The 18,596-nt window shown below is 46.9% G+C and overlaps 1 protein-coding gene across 1 annotated transcript; it reads left to right on the forward strand.

Moving 5' to 3' along the window:
* Positions 1–202: 202 nt before the first annotated feature.
* Positions 203–9,850, forward strand: LOC103296450 (F-box/WD repeat-containing protein 12-like). Its single transcript, XM_054720057.1, has 10 exons — positions 203–292; positions 887–924; positions 1,491–1,642; positions 2,703–2,818; positions 4,042–4,251; positions 5,336–5,494; positions 6,892–7,102; positions 8,026–8,204; positions 8,282–8,415; positions 9,751–9,850. Exons 1-10 carry the CDS (start codon positions 203–205, stop codon positions 9,848–9,850), a joined length of 1,389 nt encoding a protein of 462 aa, XP_054576032.1.
* Positions 9,851–18,596: the final 8,746 nt, after the last annotated feature.

Genomic DNA, 18,596 nt, shown 5'->3' on the forward strand with positions numbered 1-18,596 from the left:
AACAAACGGGTAAGGTGGACTTCCTTGAAGGAGGAGCGTCTGCACATCAGAAGGTGGAAGTGGAGGCCGCTGCAGGCCGGCGCACCTGCAGCCTGTTCGTCTCCAGGCCCCACGGGCTGTGGGTAGGAATCCTCCCACGCCGTTAAATGCAGAACAGCCTGCAGAGGAGAAAGGAGCCTGGCCGCGGGCTCTGCCACGGAAGATGGAGATACAGTTGCCTGAAGTGCCGATGCTGCACATCTTCTCCTTCCTGGATGCCGCCAGCTTGCTGCAGGTGGGCCAGGTGAGCAAGGTGAGTGCTCCCATCTCCCCTCCCCCTGCCCCCTCCGTGGCTCTGTCTGAAATGACCACACTAAGACCCCCTCCCCTTGCTCCCTGGGCCTCGGCATCTTGGCTCCCCCAGCATCACACAAACGGCCTTCCTTTGCTCCTTAACTTGACCTCGTCCAGGCCTGGCATGCCCGTCCGTGGCCTTGGGAGTCAGTTGAGTCTCTTGGCCACTTTGAGTGCCAATTAGGAAAAGAACAGAGCGGCACATGGAGTGTTGGGGGGGGGGAGTTAGCATCCTTCACTCTGACAGCCTCCTATTTTGTTCAATGAAAATGACAACAGGGGATGCACGGGAATCCTTGTGCTGACGGATGGTTCTCGAAGCCCCATGTCCAGCCCGAGAAGTCCCTCTGAACCTCCCAGGAGGGCCCTGTCCCGGCAGTGACTGCCTCTGCTGCCACCACGTCCCATGGGCCCCACCTGGGCAGCTTGGAGAGCCTGGATGGTGGCTCATTACCCCCCCCCTCCCGGGGGCCTTGATCCCAGGACAAATGATAGCGAAGGAGGGGCCTACGTTTGGGTATCAATTGACTGCTTCTCTCTTCTCTCTCTCAAGTACTGGAAGAATATAGCAGATGAGGAGCACCTGTGGAGGTGCGGGCAGGGGAGGATGGAGGGGGGCAGGGGAGGATGGAGGGCGGGCAGGGGAGGATGGAGGGGAGGATGGAGGGGCGGGCAGGGGAGGATGGAGGGCGGGCAGGGGAGGATGGAGGGGAGGCAGGGGAGGATGGAGGGGAGGATGGAGGGGGGCAGGGGAGGATGGAGGGGGGGCAGGGGAGGATGGAGGGTGGGCAGGGGAGGATGGAGGGGGGGCAGGGGAGGATGGAGGGGGGGCAGGGGAGGATGGAGGGGGGGCAGGGGAGGATGGAGGGGAGGCAGGGGAGGATGGAGGGGAGGCAGGGGAGGGTGGAGGGGAGGCAGGGGAGGATGGAGGTGCGGGCAGGGGAGGATGGAGGGGAGGCAGGGGAGGATGGAGGTGCGGGCAGGGGAGGATGGAGGGCGGGCAGGGGAGGGGGGCATACAGGTGTCCCTGGGGTTTGAGTGGAGGCCTGGGGGCGGGTGGGCGGGCGATGAGAGGCCTGAGAGGAGGCTGCAGCGGGTCAAGGTGGCGCCGGTGGGGCTCAGGGGCCCGGCCGCCTGACGGGACTGTGACTTTCCAGAAACCTGTGTCAGAGGAGATGGAGCATCTCCTGGGAGGGCCTGCAGGTGCCCTCATGGAAGCAGCTCTTCCTCACCCACGCCAGGCGCGAGCGCTGCATGATGCGGGCCAAACCGCAGGACTTTGCCTACAAGGAGTCCACGGACACCCTTGGTACGAGCATGGGCAACGCAGGTCACTTGTTGGAGGAAATGCACTGGTTTGGGGGTGTGTGGGTGTGTGTGCGTGCGTGTGCGTGTGCGCATGTGCGCTCATTCGGTGAGGAGAAGGGGAATGAAGATGTAATAGGACTGGGCTGCTGTGATGACAAGCACTGGTCCCCGCTTCCAGCCGTGTCCCCTGTGACCTCTGCTGCTTGGAGAAGCCAGAGTGGTCTTTGCCCAACATAAACCTGAGCCCGGGACTCCCTTGGCCCAATGGCTTCCCAGCCCTCCTAGAATGCACATTTTAAAGGCAAAGGAAGCATTTATTTATTTTTCATTGATTTCAGAGAGGAAGGGAGAGGGAGAAAGAGATAGAAACATCAATGATGAGGGAATCATTGATCAGCTGCCTCCTGCACACCACACCCCCCACCGGGGATCGAGCCCGCAACCTGGGCATGTACCCTTGACCTGAATTGAACCCGGGACCCTTCAGTCTGCAGGCCAATGCTCTATCCACTGAGCCAAACCAGCCCGGGCTAAAGGGAAAGGAAACATTTAAATAATAGTTCAAATGCTCACTTTATTTTTGGTACCTCTTTTAAAATTCAGAACAGTTCTCTGATGGAGTAGTTTTTAAAAGTTATTTTAAAATTAATTTCAGAGAGGAAGGGAGAGGGAGAGAGAGAAAAAAAATCCATGATGAGAATTATTGATCAGCTGCTTCCTGCTCCCCACGATGGGGATCGAGCCCCCACCCTGGGCATGTGCCCTTGACTGGGAATCAAACTGTAATCTTCTGGTTCATAGGTCGATGCTCAAATACTGAGCCACGCCATCCGGGCATCTGATGGAGTGATTTTTATCCCCATTTTATATCTGTGGAAACTGAGATTAACCAGGAGAAACAAATCGGCCCACATCTCCCCAGTGGTCCGGTTTGAATGAATCTGAAGCCCAATTTCCATCCTATCCTCCACTAAGGTTGCAAACAACTTAAAACGATTGTTCCAGAATATTCTCTATTCAATTGGATCCTTCCTCAAGTATCTGCCTGTGTTGCCTTGCAGGACTCTTGAGGCCTTTGGCTTATTTGTCAGGAAGTGGCCCCTCCATGGGTGAACAGAAGTCAGTCATTTGCACGGTGTCTTCAAAGTGCATGCTCTGTGCCTGGGATGTGCAGGAGGTGAGTCTGGCATTGAGCACGCAGGTCACGCCTACCCGTGGCCACCCCGTCCCACAGGCGAAGCAAGTGCTGGGAGGAAGATGCTACTCAATTTGCAACAGCAACAGTTTCCAATTAGTTCTTCTAACTGGTAACCTGCTACCTTTTCATGTAGACCAGGCGTCCTCAAACTACGGCCCGCGGGCCACATCCGGCCCGCCGAGGACATTTATCTGGCCCGCCGGGTGTTTTTGCCGTTTTGTTTTTTTTACTTCAAAATAAGATCTGTGCAGTGTGCATAGGAATTTGTTCATAGTTGTTTTTTTTTAAACTATAGTCCGGCCCTCCAATGGTCTGAGGGACAGTGAACTGGCCCCCTGTTTAAAAAGTTTGAGGACCCCTGATTTAGGCCAGTGGTCAGCAAACTCATTAGTCCACAGAGCCAAATATCAACAGTACAATGATTGAAATGTCTTTGGAGAGCCAAATTTTTTTTAAAATATATTTTATTGATTTTTTACAGAGAGGAAGGGAGAGGGATAGAGAGCTAGAAACATCGATGAGAGAGAAACATCGACCAGCTGCCTCCTGCACACCCCCTACTGGGGATGTGCCCGCAGCCAAGGTACATGCCCTTGACCGGGAATCGAACCTGGGATCTTTCAGTTCGCAGGCTGACGCTCTATCCACTGAGCCAAACCGGTTTCGGCGAGAGTCAAATTTTTTAAACTTAAACTTCTTCTAACGCCACTTCTTCAAAACAGACTCGCCTAGGCTGTGGTATTTTATGGAAGAGCCACACTCAAGGGGCCAAAGAGCCGCATGTGGCTCGCGAGCTGCGGTTTGCCGACCACTGATTTAGACTATAGCGTGTAGACAATTGGCTTTTTAAATTTTTTATCCTCACCCAAAGATATTTTTTCCATTGATTTTTTTTTTAAGAGAGCGTGGAAGGGAGGGAAGAGGAGAGAGAGAGAGAGAGAGAGAGAGAGAAGAGAGAAACATTGATGTGAGAGAGACACATCAATTGTTTGCCCCCCTGCAAGGGCCCCGACCAGGGCCCGGGCCAGGGAGGAGCCTGCAACCGAGGTACGTGCCCTCAACCAGAATCGAACCCGGGACCCTTCAGTCTGCAGGCCAGCGCTCTATCCACTGAGCCAACCCGGCTAGGGCTTCATAATTCCTTTTTTATGTTCACCACCCCTCAAAGAGCGGAGATGTGGAGCAGAATTTCTCGTTCCCAGGGCCTTATGATCTGGTCCAGCCCCACCCAGCCCACCGGCATCAAGCGTCTGGCGACGCTGCCGCAGAGATCTCTTGCCTTCACCTTGGATGGACAGGAGACCATCAAAGTGTGGAACTGCCGGGATGTGAACCCTCTGGCGACGCTCACCATGCGCACCATCTGCAGTTCGATGGAAGTCTTTCTCACGGATGACCGCCCTGTCCTGATGGTGAGTGAGCCCTGCGTCTGGAGGGGCCACGGCGCCCACGGCGCCCACAGCGCCCACGACCTTGGCAGGTATTGGGCCCCATGATGGCCACCTGCCCTCTTCTTTTCTTTCTTTCTTTTTAAAAAAAATACATTTTATTGAATTTTTTACAGAGAGGAAGGGAGAGGGATAGAGAGTTAGAAACATCGATGAGAGAGAAACATCCATCAGCTGCCTCCTGCACACCCCCCCACTGGGGATGTGCCCGCAACCAAGGTATATGCCCTTGACCGGAATCGAACCTGGGACCTTTCAGTCCGCAGGCTGACGCTCTATCCACTGAACCAAACCGGTTAGGGCTCGACCTGTCTTCTTGAAGCATCTCTATTATCACATCCTCTGAGAGTCACAATACACCAATGAATATTGGTCATAGTATAAAGATTTCTATCTTGGCCTTTGTTATACCTCAGGTACATTTCCTCAGTAATTCTTCTAAAAGAAAAACGCCAACCTTCTTGAATTGTTTTATATCTAGTTTCTTCTTTCAGGTGTGTCTTATTGTAGAGGACATGAGCTTGGACAGGGATGTCACGTAGGGAGAGACGTGGGTTCGGGCAGACATGGGGAAAAACGGAAGAGTGTTGATGTGCAAATGAGTCACTAGCCTGGGGTACTTCAGGGCTTAGAACATTTTATTCCTCGGGATCATCCCAGGGACCCTGTGGGGCAGGCTGGTCAGAGGAGTTCATCCCACTCTGTGATTGAAGAAATGGTGGCACTGCCCTAGCCGGTGTGGCTCAGTGGATAGAGCATCAGCCTGTGGACTAGAGGGTCCCGGGTTCGATTCTGGTCAAGGGCACATGCCTGGGTTGCTGGCTCGATCCCCAGTGTAGGGCGTGCAGGAGGCAGCCGATCCATGATTCTCTCTCATCATGGGTGTTTCTCTCTCTCTCTCCCTCTTCCTTCCTCTCTGAAATCAACAAAAATACATTTAAAAAAAGAAAGACAGAAATTGTGGCACCTCCCGTAGCTGCCTCCCGTTGGCCCTAGGGTTTCACGTCTCCTTCCATTGACATGGTGGTGGGCGGTGCTTTGGTTTCAGATCGGTGACTCGGAAGGGGACATCCACACTCTGACGGTGCCCGAGTTGAAGAGTGTTTCTCGCGTGAATGCGTTTGAGCACCGCGTGGTCTACCTGCACTGCTCTCCCAACAGGAAGTGGATCTTCGCCTCCGGGACCCACCAGTTCATATTGCCAAAGGTAGGGGCTTCCCGGGGTGCCTCAGCCTCAGGAGGAGGGGGTCCGGGTTAGGAGGCTGGAGGCAGGAAGCGTTAGCCAGCAGGCGGAGCTCAGCGAGGACCGGTCGGACGGACGGCCCCCTCCTCTCCAGGCCACAGAACATGAAACACTGTCCTTGGGAGCAGCAAGGTCCATTGGCAGAGACCAATGTTTGTGAGGGAAAATTGGCGCATGGGGCCTGAGCCAGCCAAAGAGATGGAAGAGGGTGAGAGAGAGACCAAGAAGTAGGATCTGGTTGGCTTTGGCTCTCCTTATTTTATTTATTTATTTATTTTTACCCATAATGATTTATTATCTACAATACTTCATTAAAGCGTTCAATGATTTGCACTCAGCAGTTATATAGCCAAGAGGCAACCAAGTGTAATACGAAGAATTGGTCTGAAGTCCTTGCACTGGAAGGCTATACAAAGTCTCTTGCTTCAAAGAAATAGGAAAATTAATAAAAAATACACAAGCTCCCTAGGCTCCAGAATCTCAACAGAAAATAACATCCTCACACGAGGATATTTTTCCATTGATTTACAGAGAGAGTGGCAGAGAGAGAAGGAAAGACAGAGAGAAACATCGATGTGAGAGAGAGACATTGATTGGTTGCCTCCTGCTCGAGCCCCCACCAGGGCCCAGGCCAGGGAGGAGCCCACAACTGAGGTACATGCCCTTGACCAGAATGGAACCCCGGGACCCTTCAGTCCGCAGGCCGACGCTCTATCCACTGAGCCACACCAACCAGGGCGAGCAGGTCCTTTTACATGGCGCATGTGCCTGGGCACCAGAGGGCAAGGAACTCGGGGAGGCAGCAGCACAGGCGGATCAGCCCTTGACAAGTCCTCCAAGAAGGGAGATCCTGCTTGGCCAACTGCAACCTGATTGGGGGTTGGGGGTCCAGTGTGGCCGCATGCTTTTGGAACGCAAGGGAAGCTTTGGGGACTCTGCTCTGTGTGTGACCATGATGGGCAGGATAGGAAGACAGTGAGTGACAAGCAGTGACTATGCAAGGCTTCTTGAGATTCAGAACAAAGCTTTGGCCACAGTGGAGGATTTTTAAAAAATTGATTTCAGAGAGGAAGGGAGAAGGGGGAGAGAGAGAGAAACATCAACGATGAGAGAAAATCATGGATCAGCTGCCTCCTGCATGCCCCCCCTACTGGGGATCCAGCCCACAGCCCTGGTATGTGCCCTGACCGGGAATCAAACCAGGGACCCTTCAGTCTGCAGGCCGATGCTCTATCCACTGAGCCAAACCGGCCAGGGCCCCAGTGGAGGATCTTTAAGGAGGATTTCCTGCTGTTGCTCTCGTACTGAGAAGCTGTCACCACCCCCTTCTCCTGAATACACGTGCACTGGTCTCTCCACAGGTGTTTTTCGCAGAGTGCTTACTGAGACCATCCGTAGGCATGGACCCTCTGTTCGTCACTCTCCTGTTGACATTTTGCACCCGAGCCTGCTGGGCCCTGAAGTGCGCAAACAGGCTGACCATCATGTTCCGAAAAGAATTTTTCAGAAGGACAGCGTTCGTCACCTTTGACATGACAGCTGAGAGTCCTGGGGGCAGCACAGCCATCCAAGGTAGGCTAAGCTGCCTTGTCTCTCCTGCCAATCACACTCTCACTCAGGTTAAGCCATAGACATTTGTAAAAAGGCCAATCTCGGGGCAGGGGCTTTCTTAACTGGAAGCTACCCCATGCCTGTCGGGCTGTTAAAAAAAAAAACACCAACCCACATTTTTATTGATTTCAGAGAGGAAGGGAGAGAGAGAGAAACATCAATGATGAGAGAGAATCATGGATCGGCTGCCTCCTGCACTCCCCCTACTGGGGATCCAGCCTGGGCCTGTGCCCTGACTGGGAATCGAACTGTGACCTCCTGGTTCATAGGTTGATGCTCAATCCCTGAGCGAGGCCGGCTGGCCCCTGTTTGACTCTTAATGCCCAGGCTTCTGACCTCTATCCTCCCCCCGTGCCCTCTTGGGCAAACATTCTGTGATTCCCATCATGCGTTAGGACCTAAATTCCACTGCCCCTTCTCTCTAGGCCTGAACTATCATTTATTGTGCACAGCCCTCCCTTCCCGTGTGATTGCACCTACCTCAGTCAGTGGCACATATATTTGGGCCACTGGCCGACCCTTCACTTTCCTCCCTGGACTGAAGTCCCCTGGAAGTAGGGAGTATATTTTTTCTTTTTTTAATTTTTTTAAATTGATTTCAGAGAGGAAGGGAGAGGGAGAGAGAGATAGAAACATCCATGATGAGAGAGAATCATGGATCAGCTGCCTCCTGCACGCCCCACATTGGGGATCAAGCCTAAAAATTGGGTGTGTGCCCTGATTGGGAATCAAACCGTGACCTCCTGGTTCATAAGTTGACAATCAACCCTGAGCCACGCAGGCCGGACGAGAGTCTAATTTTTTGGTCAGGGTAAGGACGTGGTTCTGACTACATGACCCCAAATCTGGCTGGTCGTGTGTGCGTATGTTTTACATGAAAACAGCCCATCAGATTGCAAGCTTCATGCTGGCAGATAACATGGATGCTCCGGAATGTATGGGAGTCTGTGACGGAACCACAATTGTCTTTGAAAGTGGGCGATACCTGTTCCTCGTCACCATCCATGGCCACCTGCTGCAAAAATTTGACCACCATCAGAATGTAATCTGTTACATATGGATGGTATGTATGCCCTTCTCTTCCCAGCACTCCAACTCCAATGTGAGTGCTGGGCCACTCACCCTGGGTCTCCTTTGCAGGACCCTCTCCACGTCCTCACCACATCCATGGATAACTACCTGCACCTGTACATGTGGGAAGAGGGAGACTGCCATCCGCGCCTTCAGAGCTGCTGTCACCTGGAGCAGAAAAAGGATGACAAGAGGCCAAACTGGTAAGCCCTGCTTTGTAACTTCAACTCTTCCTAACAATTTGAAATGTCTACATTAAACAGATTAATAAAGGGTAACTAGGATAAAAAAAAACGATTCTTTGCCCTGACCGGTTTGGCTCAGTGGATAGAGTGTCAGCCTAGGGACTGAAGGGTCCCGGATTTGATTCCTGGTCAGGGCACATGCCCGGGTTGCGGGCTCGATCCCAGTAGGGGGCGTGCAGGAGGCAGCCGATCAGTGATTCTCTCTCATCATGGATGTTTCTATCTCTCTCTCCCTATCCCTTCCTCTCTGAAGTCAATAAAAAATATATTTAAAAAAAATTCTTTGGGGATATACACTCAGTTGCCAGATTATTATGATCTCTGAATGCATAATAATCTGGCCACACAGTATATATATATTAGAGGCCTGGTGCGTGAATTCATGCATGGGTGGGGTCCGGCCAGCCTGGCCAGGGGGAGGGGACATGGGCGGTTGGCCGGCCTGCCTGCTGGTCAAACTCCTGGTGGAGGGGACAATTTACATATTAGCCTTTTATTATATAGAATATACACTGAGTGGCCAGATTATTATGTGTTCAAAGATCATAATAATCTGGCCACTCAGTGTATATGACTAGATTTAAGCCCCCAAAGAGAATTGCTTCTTCTTGGAGTCCACAGCTTTTGCAATAGATTTCAAAGGGCTTTCCATAATGGCTCTCAGTTTATGTTCCTGGAAGTGCTGTGTGAAGATTCAGCCTTGATGTCCCATCTTTACTTGTAAGGTTCTTGTTTGTATTAGTTCATTAGTCATTTGAGTTGCTTCTTTCATGAACTGCCTTTATCTTTATTTTACTTATTTTTTCTAGATTGCTTGCCTTCATCTACATTGTTTTTCTGTTTTCCTTTTTACAGAGAGTGTAAGGGAAGGAGGGAGGTGGGATGGGTGAGAGAGAGAGAGAAAGAAAAAGAGAAAAATGTCAATATGAAAGAGACACATCATGTCTATATGTCTCTCCATTTATTTAGGTCTTCTTTGGTTGCCTCTTGGAGGTGCTCCGATCCAGGCCAGGGATGGAACCTGCAACCCAAGTACCTACCCTTGACTGGGAATCAAACCCATGATCCTTAGTGTGTGGGCTGACACTCTAACCACCGTCTGGGCAATAATCGGCATAAGTTGGCCAGGTTTACAGTTACTCAAAACCGAATCTAGAAGTAACTTCTATGATGAGAGGGGCAGTTGATTTGAAGAGAACATTTATGTCTTTGTCAGATTCAAATTTAGTATCGTCAACAATAGACCTTCTTTCCCTTTGGTCCGCCTGTGGCTGTTGTTTTGTCCTTTGGCAGCGCTTTCCCCATAGCGATCTGTGACAACACGAGCATCGTGTGTGTGGTGTCAAAGAGAGGCCAAGCCAGCTTCCTGGTGATGTATTCTTTGAACACGTGACACGGAAACGAATGCAGTTCACCTGGCACCGACTTCCTCATTGTAATAAAGAGAATTCTATTTGCAAACCCAGAAGGATCCTTTTGGTGATATTAAAAAACCCAGCAGTAATTTATAACGAATCAGAGCGTGGCGAAACATCCTTTGCTCGTGCAATCAGGGAGAGAGTCAAATACTAAGGTAGCAGAATGCGAATGGTCACACAAATACACAATTCCAGACAGTTCCACAGAAGCATCGTATAGGGGAAAGCGTGGGTTTAGGTTGAGGCTGCTTTAAAAGGGAAGGCATGCCCTAACCAGTTTGGCTCAGTGGATAGAGCATCGGCCTGCGGACTGAAGGGTCCCAGGTTCGATTCAGGTCAAGGGCATGTACCTTGGTTGTGGGCACATCCCCAGTAGGAGGTGTGCAGGAGGCAACTGATCAATGTTTCTCTCTCATTGATGTTTCTAACTATCTATCCCTCTCCCTTCCTCTCTGTGAAAATCAATAAAATATATTTAAAAAAAGGGAAGGCACCTGTGTCAGGTAGTCTGTGTTCTTGCCTGTAAGGAACCAAAATTAAATCCTGTAAAACTTAAGCCAAAGGAGATGTATTAGAAAAATATAGCGGTTCATATTGAAACATAGCTGGAAGAGACTCAGGATATACACGGTAATAAAAATGCTCAAAAGGACTGAGAAACGGAAACTACATCAAAGGCTCAATCACACGAATGTGCATATCCCCAGAGCCCTTGTAATGGATATGACAAAGAACTGGCCCCATCCTTGTATCACTAGCTCGGGATTCCGGGAGCGAGTCCTAGCAAATGAAGCCGAAAACACAAGGGCCTACTCTCCTGACGTTGTGGGGAGGGGAGGGTTAGAAGAAAGATGACCTGAGGGGTTATAGATACTAGTCTAATGGAAATGTAACCTCCATGGGAGGTTTCTCCAAAGAGCCGTGTGGGTGTGTAAATTGAGTGCCTACCACCCCATCTCTGTAGAAACAAGTTTGAAGCTGTGACCAGGATAGGGGAGGGAAAGCCCACTGAAGGGTCTAGGCAGAAGGGCCAGGCTGGGCGGAGAAGACGCCCTGAGATGCATTATAATCCGTCCCCAGTCTGATTGGTTCAGAATCAAAGGAAGTCTATGTGGCTGGAGTCAGTGATGGGGAACAGACACTAAGACAAGGTGGAGAGTCAACGTGTCAACTCAGAAATTTGCAGGATGTAACTCAAATATTTAATACATATTAAGTTCAATGTAAGATGATTTTGTTTTGTTTTGTAGCAAAGGAGAAGGAAGACAGACCTATATTTTTGGCCAGAGTGTGTGTGGTAGGCAGCCGATGGATGTTTCTCTCTCCCTCTTCCTTCCTCTTTCTAAAATAAATGAAAACATATTTAAAAAAATAAAAAAATAAAAGTATCCATAGTGACTGAAGAGAGCCAGTTGAGCCATTTTCTTTCTTCTTTTTAAAAAATATATTTTTATTGATTTCAGAGCTGAAGGGAGAGGGAGAGATAGAAACATCAATGATGAGAGAGAACCATGAATTGGCTGCCTCCTGCACACCCACTACTGGGGATGGAGCCTGCAACCTAGGCATGTGCTCTGATCAGGAATCAAACCGTGACCTCCTGGTTCAAAGGTCGAAGCTCAACTCCTGAGCCACATGAGCCGGGCAAGATTTGTGCATTTTATTGAATGTATTGAGTCCAAGGTCAGTATTCCTCATTCTTTTTTATTTTTATATATTTTATTGATTTTTTACAGAGAGGAAGAGAGAGGGATAGAGAGTTAGAAACATCGATGAGAGAGAGACATCGATCAGCTGCCTCCTGCACACCCCCCACTGGGGACGTGCCCGCAACCAATGTACATGCCCTTGACTGGAATCGAACCTGGGACCCTTTCAGTCTGCAGGCTGACACTCTATCCACTGAGCCAAACCGGTTTCGGCTTCCTCATTCTTTATACCTCTCAATCTAGTGTCCCATTCCTTGCCATCTGCACTCTCCTAAAACCCCTTAGTACACCTTAGTACATGCAAATCACAGTCATTATGGCATCCTAACTCCCCTTTAATTTCCCAAAGAGGGAGGGCCGGAAACCAATATACAAAGGCACAAGGCTTTATTTAGGCAGGCAGCAGTTTCTGGAGGGTTCCTAAGAATCCTGTTTAGTGTCCCAATAGAATGGCTGTGCAGGATTCAGGATAAAGTGATGTACACTGAGTGGCCAGATTATTATGATCTCTGAACGCATAATAATCTGGCCACTCAGTATATATATATTAGAGGCCCGGTGCATGAATTCGTGCATGGGTGGGGGCCGGCCAGCCTGGCCAGGGGGAGGGGACATGGGTGGTTGGCCAGCCTGCCTGCTGGTCGAACTCCTGGTCGAGGGGACCATTTGCATATTAGCCTTTTATTATATAGGATATACACTGAGTGGCCAGATTATTATGCGTTCAGAGATCATCATCATCTGGCCACTCAGTGTGTATCTTTTGAGCTGGGAAACATGAACACGTGTATCAGTACCTGGAGGTTTATTGCTGTGTCAGCTGTTAGCAGTACCTGATGCCTTTTCCATGGTTTGAGATAATACAGAGGCAGCTTGGGTCAGTGTTTGAAATGCAGCTTATACCTGTTGGTGATGAAGCTGGAGGCATTGTAGGAGTTCCCTGTGGTAATTAGTCATATTAGCTTGTAATAGGGTAGAGTCTAGGATTGGAAGTACTTTCCAAATGTGTCAGGTAACTCATTATCAACTCAGAAGGAGTTGATAATAACTTGTGGATCCTAGATGGGACAGATCTTATTGCCATCAAGGAAAATATTTAAGCCACGGATTTTGAAGGGGTTTCTGAGAGCTTTGACAATTTTGGTTTTAGAATTCTATTAGTTATCTGCACTTTCCTAAATTTATGGATGACAAGGATGGCGCCATTCTAAGAGATAAGAATAAAAAATTACGTTGTGACAGTGTTTTGTATCTTCTCTCTTACTTTAAAAATATATTTTATTGATTTCAGAGAAGAAAGGAGAGGGAGAGAGAGAAACATCAATGATGAGGGGGAATCATTGATAAGCTGCCTCCTGTATACCCCACACTGGGGATTGAGCCTGAAACTGGGCATGTGCCCTGATCGGGAATCGAACCGTGACTTCCTGGTTCATAGGTCAATGCTCAACCACTGAGCTGGGCTCTTCTTTCTTATTTAGAAACTGTCCAGGCATCCAAAGATTACTTATTAACTAACCGAATCATTTATAGACGGTCTTAAAGTTATTCTAGTTATGAGAAAAGAAGAAAAGAGCTTAATTCCAAGATAATGAACTTTTGCTATGACTGAAAATTGCCCTAACCAGTTTGGCTCAGTGGATAGAGCGTCGGCCTGCGGACTGAAGGGTCCCAGGTTCGATTCCAGTCAAGGGCATGTACCTTGGTTGTGGACACATCCCCAGTGGGGAGTGTTAGGAGGCAAACGGTCAATGTTTCTAACTATTTCTCCTCTCTTCCTCTCTGTAAAAAATCAATAAAATATATTGTAAAAAAATTAGTTTACCATTAGGACCTTGAAATTTCAATTTTAGCTAACATATGAATCCGTGTGATTTATAGCAATTTAAAAATTTCATAAAATTAAACTCTTCAAAAAAGATGTTATCATTCCATTTAGCTTTTCATATGTATATGTATTCATATATATTCATGCACACACATGAAGTTATGGAAACAATAGTAACTTAACCTCGTAAAACCAGTGTGGGAAATTCAGTTTAAATAACTTAACCCTGGTTTTGTACAAACCAAAATATTGTGCTGACAGTATTCTTAAATGGGGATCAAGCCGAGCCTGCAACCCAGGTACCAACCCTTGACCAGGAATCAAACCTGAGACCCTTCAGTCTCTCCACTGAGCCAAAGCGTCTAGGGCAGGACTTGTATTTTAGACAAAACCAATCTCTTTATGTGGGTTTCTTCCCTTTTAGTTCTAAGGTACCTCTTAAAGTAACAATCTCATTCATGTCAAACATTCTCCAATGTGGCCATGGTAACTTCAAATTGACCCTAGAGAAATTATGCCAGGTAGAGAACATGAGAACAGGAAAATATGAAGGAAGCAGGTGTTCAGTAGAGGAGAGTTGCAGTTTTAGATTCAGAAAACCCTGTGAGAACTTCCATGGGCCGTAAGGATGGTGCTTGTGCAATCTTGTGTCTCTAGGGCCTGGCTGAAAGCCAACCATTACCTATTAGAGGCTGCGTGGAACAATAGTAACTTAATGATTCTGGGCTGATGAAACAAAGTTCTTAAGGACACAAAGACATAACTGAAGAAGTCATTTTAAGGTTTTATTTTAATAGCTTTATTGATTCACTCGAGGCCCGGTGCACAAAATTCGTGCACTGGGGGGGGGGGTGTCCCTCAGCCCAGCTTGCACCCTCTCCAATCTGGGACCCCTTGAGGGATGTCTGACCGCCCAGTGGGATCGGGCCTAAATGGGCGGTCGGACATCCCTCTCACAATCCAGGACTGCTGGCTCCCAACTGCCCTCCCCTGCAGGCCTGGTCCCCCCCAACTGCTCTCCCCTGCAGGCCTGTCCCCCCAACTGCCCTCCCAAAGTTTTCTCCTGACCTTTTTAAAAATTTTTTTTTTTAAAAAATTTTTTTATTGATTTCAGAGAGGAAGGGAGAGGGGGAGAGAGAAACATCAATGATGAGAAAGAATCATTGATTGGCTGCCTCCTGCATACCCCCTACTGGGGATCGAGCCTGCAGCCCAGGCATGTGCCCTTGACCAGGAATTTACCATGACCTCCTGGTTCATAGGTCGGCGCTCAACCACTGAGCACACAGGCCAGGCATTCTTGACCTTTTTTTATCCCTTTCTTTAGCTCTTCCATGCGAACTTCGAGGCAGCCACTGATCTGTCACTCTAGATTTTCATTTCCTAGATTTTTATACACATGGAATTATACAGTTTTGTCTGGCTTTCACTCAGCATAATTATTTTGAGATTCATCTGTGTTGCTGTGTGTAGTTTATTCCTTTTTATTACTAAGAGGTATTCCACTTGTGGTATATAAATACCACATCTTAGAAGCAAATCTATATATATATATAAAAGGCTAAGTGACTGACCATCCATCCGTCCAACCTGCCAATACATATGATCTGCACTGGCAATTTAAAAATAAATGTTGACTCGCACATGTGCGATACATATCAAGCTCTCGCTGGTGCCAATCGCACATGTGTGTTTCAACCTGTCATTGTCGATGGTGAATTTGGTTGACACATCTATTTTTTTAAATATATTTTATTGATTTTTTACAGAGAGGAAGGGAGAGGAACAGAGAGCTAGAAACATCGATGAGAGAGAATCATCGACCAGCTGCCTCCTGCACACCCCCTATCAGGGATGTGCCCGCAGCCAATGTACATGCCCTTGACCGGAATCGAACCTGGGACCTTTCAGTCCGCAGACCGACGCTCTATCCATTGAGCCAAACCGGTTTCGGCATGGTTGACACATCTATTATAGAGAAAGAGCGAATAGCGATATTAAAATATTTCTTCTAATTTCCTTTCAATGTGCATGAATCCGTGCACCGGACCACTGGTGCTTATATAAAGAGTAGCACATGAATATTCATTATAGCTTTGTTTGTGATAGCTGAAACTGAAAACAACTCAAATGCCTAACACTTGGATACGATAAACAAGTTATGGTATGGTCTTTTAATTTCAGCTATTCTAATAGGTGTGTAGTGGTGTCTCACTGTGGTTTTAATTTGCATTTCCCTAATGATTAATGGTATTGAGCATCTTTTCATGTATTTGCCATTTGTACATCTTCACCAACATGCCTATTGAAATTGCTCATTTTAAAAGGTATTTTCTTAAACTGTGAGTCTTGACATATTCTGGATACGTCCTTTATCAGATAAATGACTTGCAAATCTTTCCCCCCATTCTGTGACTCCTCTTTCATCCCATTTGTAATGTCTTTTAAAAAGTAGCAGTTTTTAATTTTGATGAAGTTCCACTTATCAATATGAGCTGTTATGGAAAGTGCTTTTGGTGTCATATGTAAATGTTTGCCTAACCAAGGTCCTAAAGGTTTTCTTCTTTTTATCTAGAATTTTTATATAGTTTTAGGTTTTAAATTTAAATCTTTGATCCATTTTAATTTTATATATGGTGTGAGGTATGAAGTTGTTTATTTTTTATACATGGGTATCCAATTGTTCCACCAGTTTTTGGAAGACAACCCTCTTTTCACTCAATTGCTGTGCACTTTTGTTGAAAATCAGTTGCCCATATATGTATGAATCTACTGAATTCATTATGTTCCATTGATCTGTATGTCTATCATTACAACAATTCAACAGTTTTGATTACTGATTGTAGCTTTATAGTAAGTCTTGGATTCATTCTCCTCATTCTAAACATGTTTGCCTACCTTAAGTCCTTTGCCTACCTTAGGTCATGAATTTTTAAATGTTTGCCAATCAACCTCCTCCCCCAAAACCCTCCATAAATCTGGTGTGATTGGAATTGCATTGAATCTATAGACCAATTTGGGGATAATTGACTTCTTAATAATATTGAGTCTTATGATCCATGGACATGGTATAGGTCCCCACTTATTTAGGTCTTCTATTTCTCTCGGCAATGTTTTAAAGATGTCACTGTACAGGTCTTTCACATCTCTCCTAAGAATCTCACATGTTTTTGTACTTTAATAAATGGTATTATTTTTAAAATTTTAATTTGATTGCTACTTTCCAGTATAAAAATACAACAGACTTTTGTAAATTGACCTTTTAGCCTGAGTCTTGCTAGACTCATTTATTAGTTCTGGTAGCTTTTCTTGTGAATTCCATTTGATTTTCTACATTGACAACCATGTCATCTGATAATAAAGTAAGTTTTATTCTTATTTTCTAATCAGGATGTTTTGTTTTTGTTTTTGTTTTTTTGCCTATTAGACTGGCTAGAAATGCCAGTACAAAGAGTAGCGAGTGTAGACATTCTTGCCTTATTCCTGATCTTAGGGGGAAAGTATTGTCTTTGACCCTTACATATAATGTCAGCTGCAGGTTTTCCATAGACGTCCTTTATTGAGTTCAGGAAGTTCTCTTCTAAGTTTGCTGAGCATTGTTATCAGGAATGCATACTGAATTGTGTCAAATGCTTTTTAAAAAATAATATTTGTATTGGTTTCAGAGAGGAAGGGAGAGGAAGAAATAGGAACATCGATGATAGAGAATCATTGGTCCACTGCCTTCTGCACATCCCACACTGGGGACCAAGCCCAAAACCCGAGCATGGCCCTGACCTGGAATAGAACCATGACCTCCTGGTTCATGGGTTGACAATCACTGAGCCACACCGGCCGGGCTATCTATTTCTTCCTGAATGTGCTTTGGTAGTTTGTGTCTCTGAGAAATTTACCCATTTCATCTTTATTGTCAAATTCACTGGCATAGTCTATGTATATAAAAGCCTAAGTGTTATGACCAGTCGAACAAATGACCAGTCGCTATGTCACTCACTGACCACCAGGGGGCAGACGCTCAATGCAGGAGCTGCCCCCTGGTGGTCAGTGCACTCCCACAGCCAACCTCCCGTGGCAGGCCAACCTCCCACAGTCCCTTTCCCTCCCCCCCGCCTCCCGACCGGCTGGCCAACCTCCTGTGGTCCCTATCCGGAGCTGGCTGCCCTGATTGGCCCCGATTGCTGGCCAGGCCGAGGGACCTCATCTGTGCACGAATATGTGCACTGAGCCTCTAGTTTGTTCATAATATTCCTATTAATATATATATATATATGTATATATATACATATTTTTATTGATTTCAGAGAGGGAGGATAGAAACATCAATGATGAGAATCATTGATTGGCTGCCTCCTACATGCCCCCACTGGGGACTGAGCCCTGGACCAGAAACAAACCAGGGACCCCTCAGTCCACAGGCTGAAGCTCCATCCACTGAGCCAAACCAACTAGGGCTCTCATATCTTTTTTAATATTTGTATAATCTGTAGCAATGTCATTTATCTCATTTTTAATATTGGTCATTTGCTCTATGCCTAGGTATATAAGTTTCCTATTTCTGCTATAATAAATTACTGCAAATTTAGTGGCTTAAAACAACACAAATTTATTCCCTTATAATCCTAGAAGTCAGAAGTGTAAAATCATGGTGTAGGCAGGGCTGGATTCCTTCTGGATACTTTAGAGAATTCGTTTTCTTGACTTGTTTAGTTTCCAGAAGCCATCTGCACTCCTTGACTAATGCCCTCTTAGCACAACTTCAACCTCCCACTGGAAAAATAGACATCAGTACAAACCCATAGCTCTTGTTGGCCATGACAGGGTGTATTTGTAGTTTCAGTTGTCCAACATTTTACCTAATGATTTACTGAATCAAAAGCAATCTATGAATGGAACGAGGTGGGAGTGAGGGAGAAAGGGGGAGAGAAATACTTTTTTAATTCTCATTAGTGATTTCTCAAATGATCTTTAGCAAGTACAGTTTTTAAACATAATGAAAATGGTTATGATGGCCTTGAAGTCCCATGCTATTACACAACCCCTATACCATTAATATACTCACATGACTCCAAATAGAATATTGTAAAGGTGCATATTCAAGTGATGGCTGATCTAAGCCTTCTGAACTTTGTGACTGTAGACAGGATCCATTTCCCTGGTGCTTTTTATTTTTTAAATTTTATTTTA

This window comes from Eptesicus fuscus, chromosome 1 (genome assembly GCF_027574615.1).
Source record: "Eptesicus fuscus isolate TK198812 chromosome 1, DD_ASM_mEF_20220401, whole genome shotgun sequence".
NCBI classification, from domain to species: domain Eukaryota; kingdom Metazoa; phylum Chordata; class Mammalia; order Chiroptera; family Vespertilionidae; genus Eptesicus; species Eptesicus fuscus.

Bases quoted from the DNA above. Each gene is read 5' to 3' on its own strand.
- LOC103296450 (XM_054720057.1), top strand. From the start codon at position 203: ATGGAGATACAGTTGCCTGAAGTGCCGATGCTGCACATCTTCTCCTTC. The intron at 293-886 runs GTGAGTGCTCCC...CTCTCTCTCAAG, and splicing joins AGGTGGGCCAGGTGAGCAAG to TACTGGAAGAATATAGCAGA. The intron at 8,416-9,750 runs GTAAGCCCTGCT...GTCCTTTGGCAG, and splicing joins GATGACAAGAGGCCAAACTG to CGCTTTCCCCATAGCGATCT.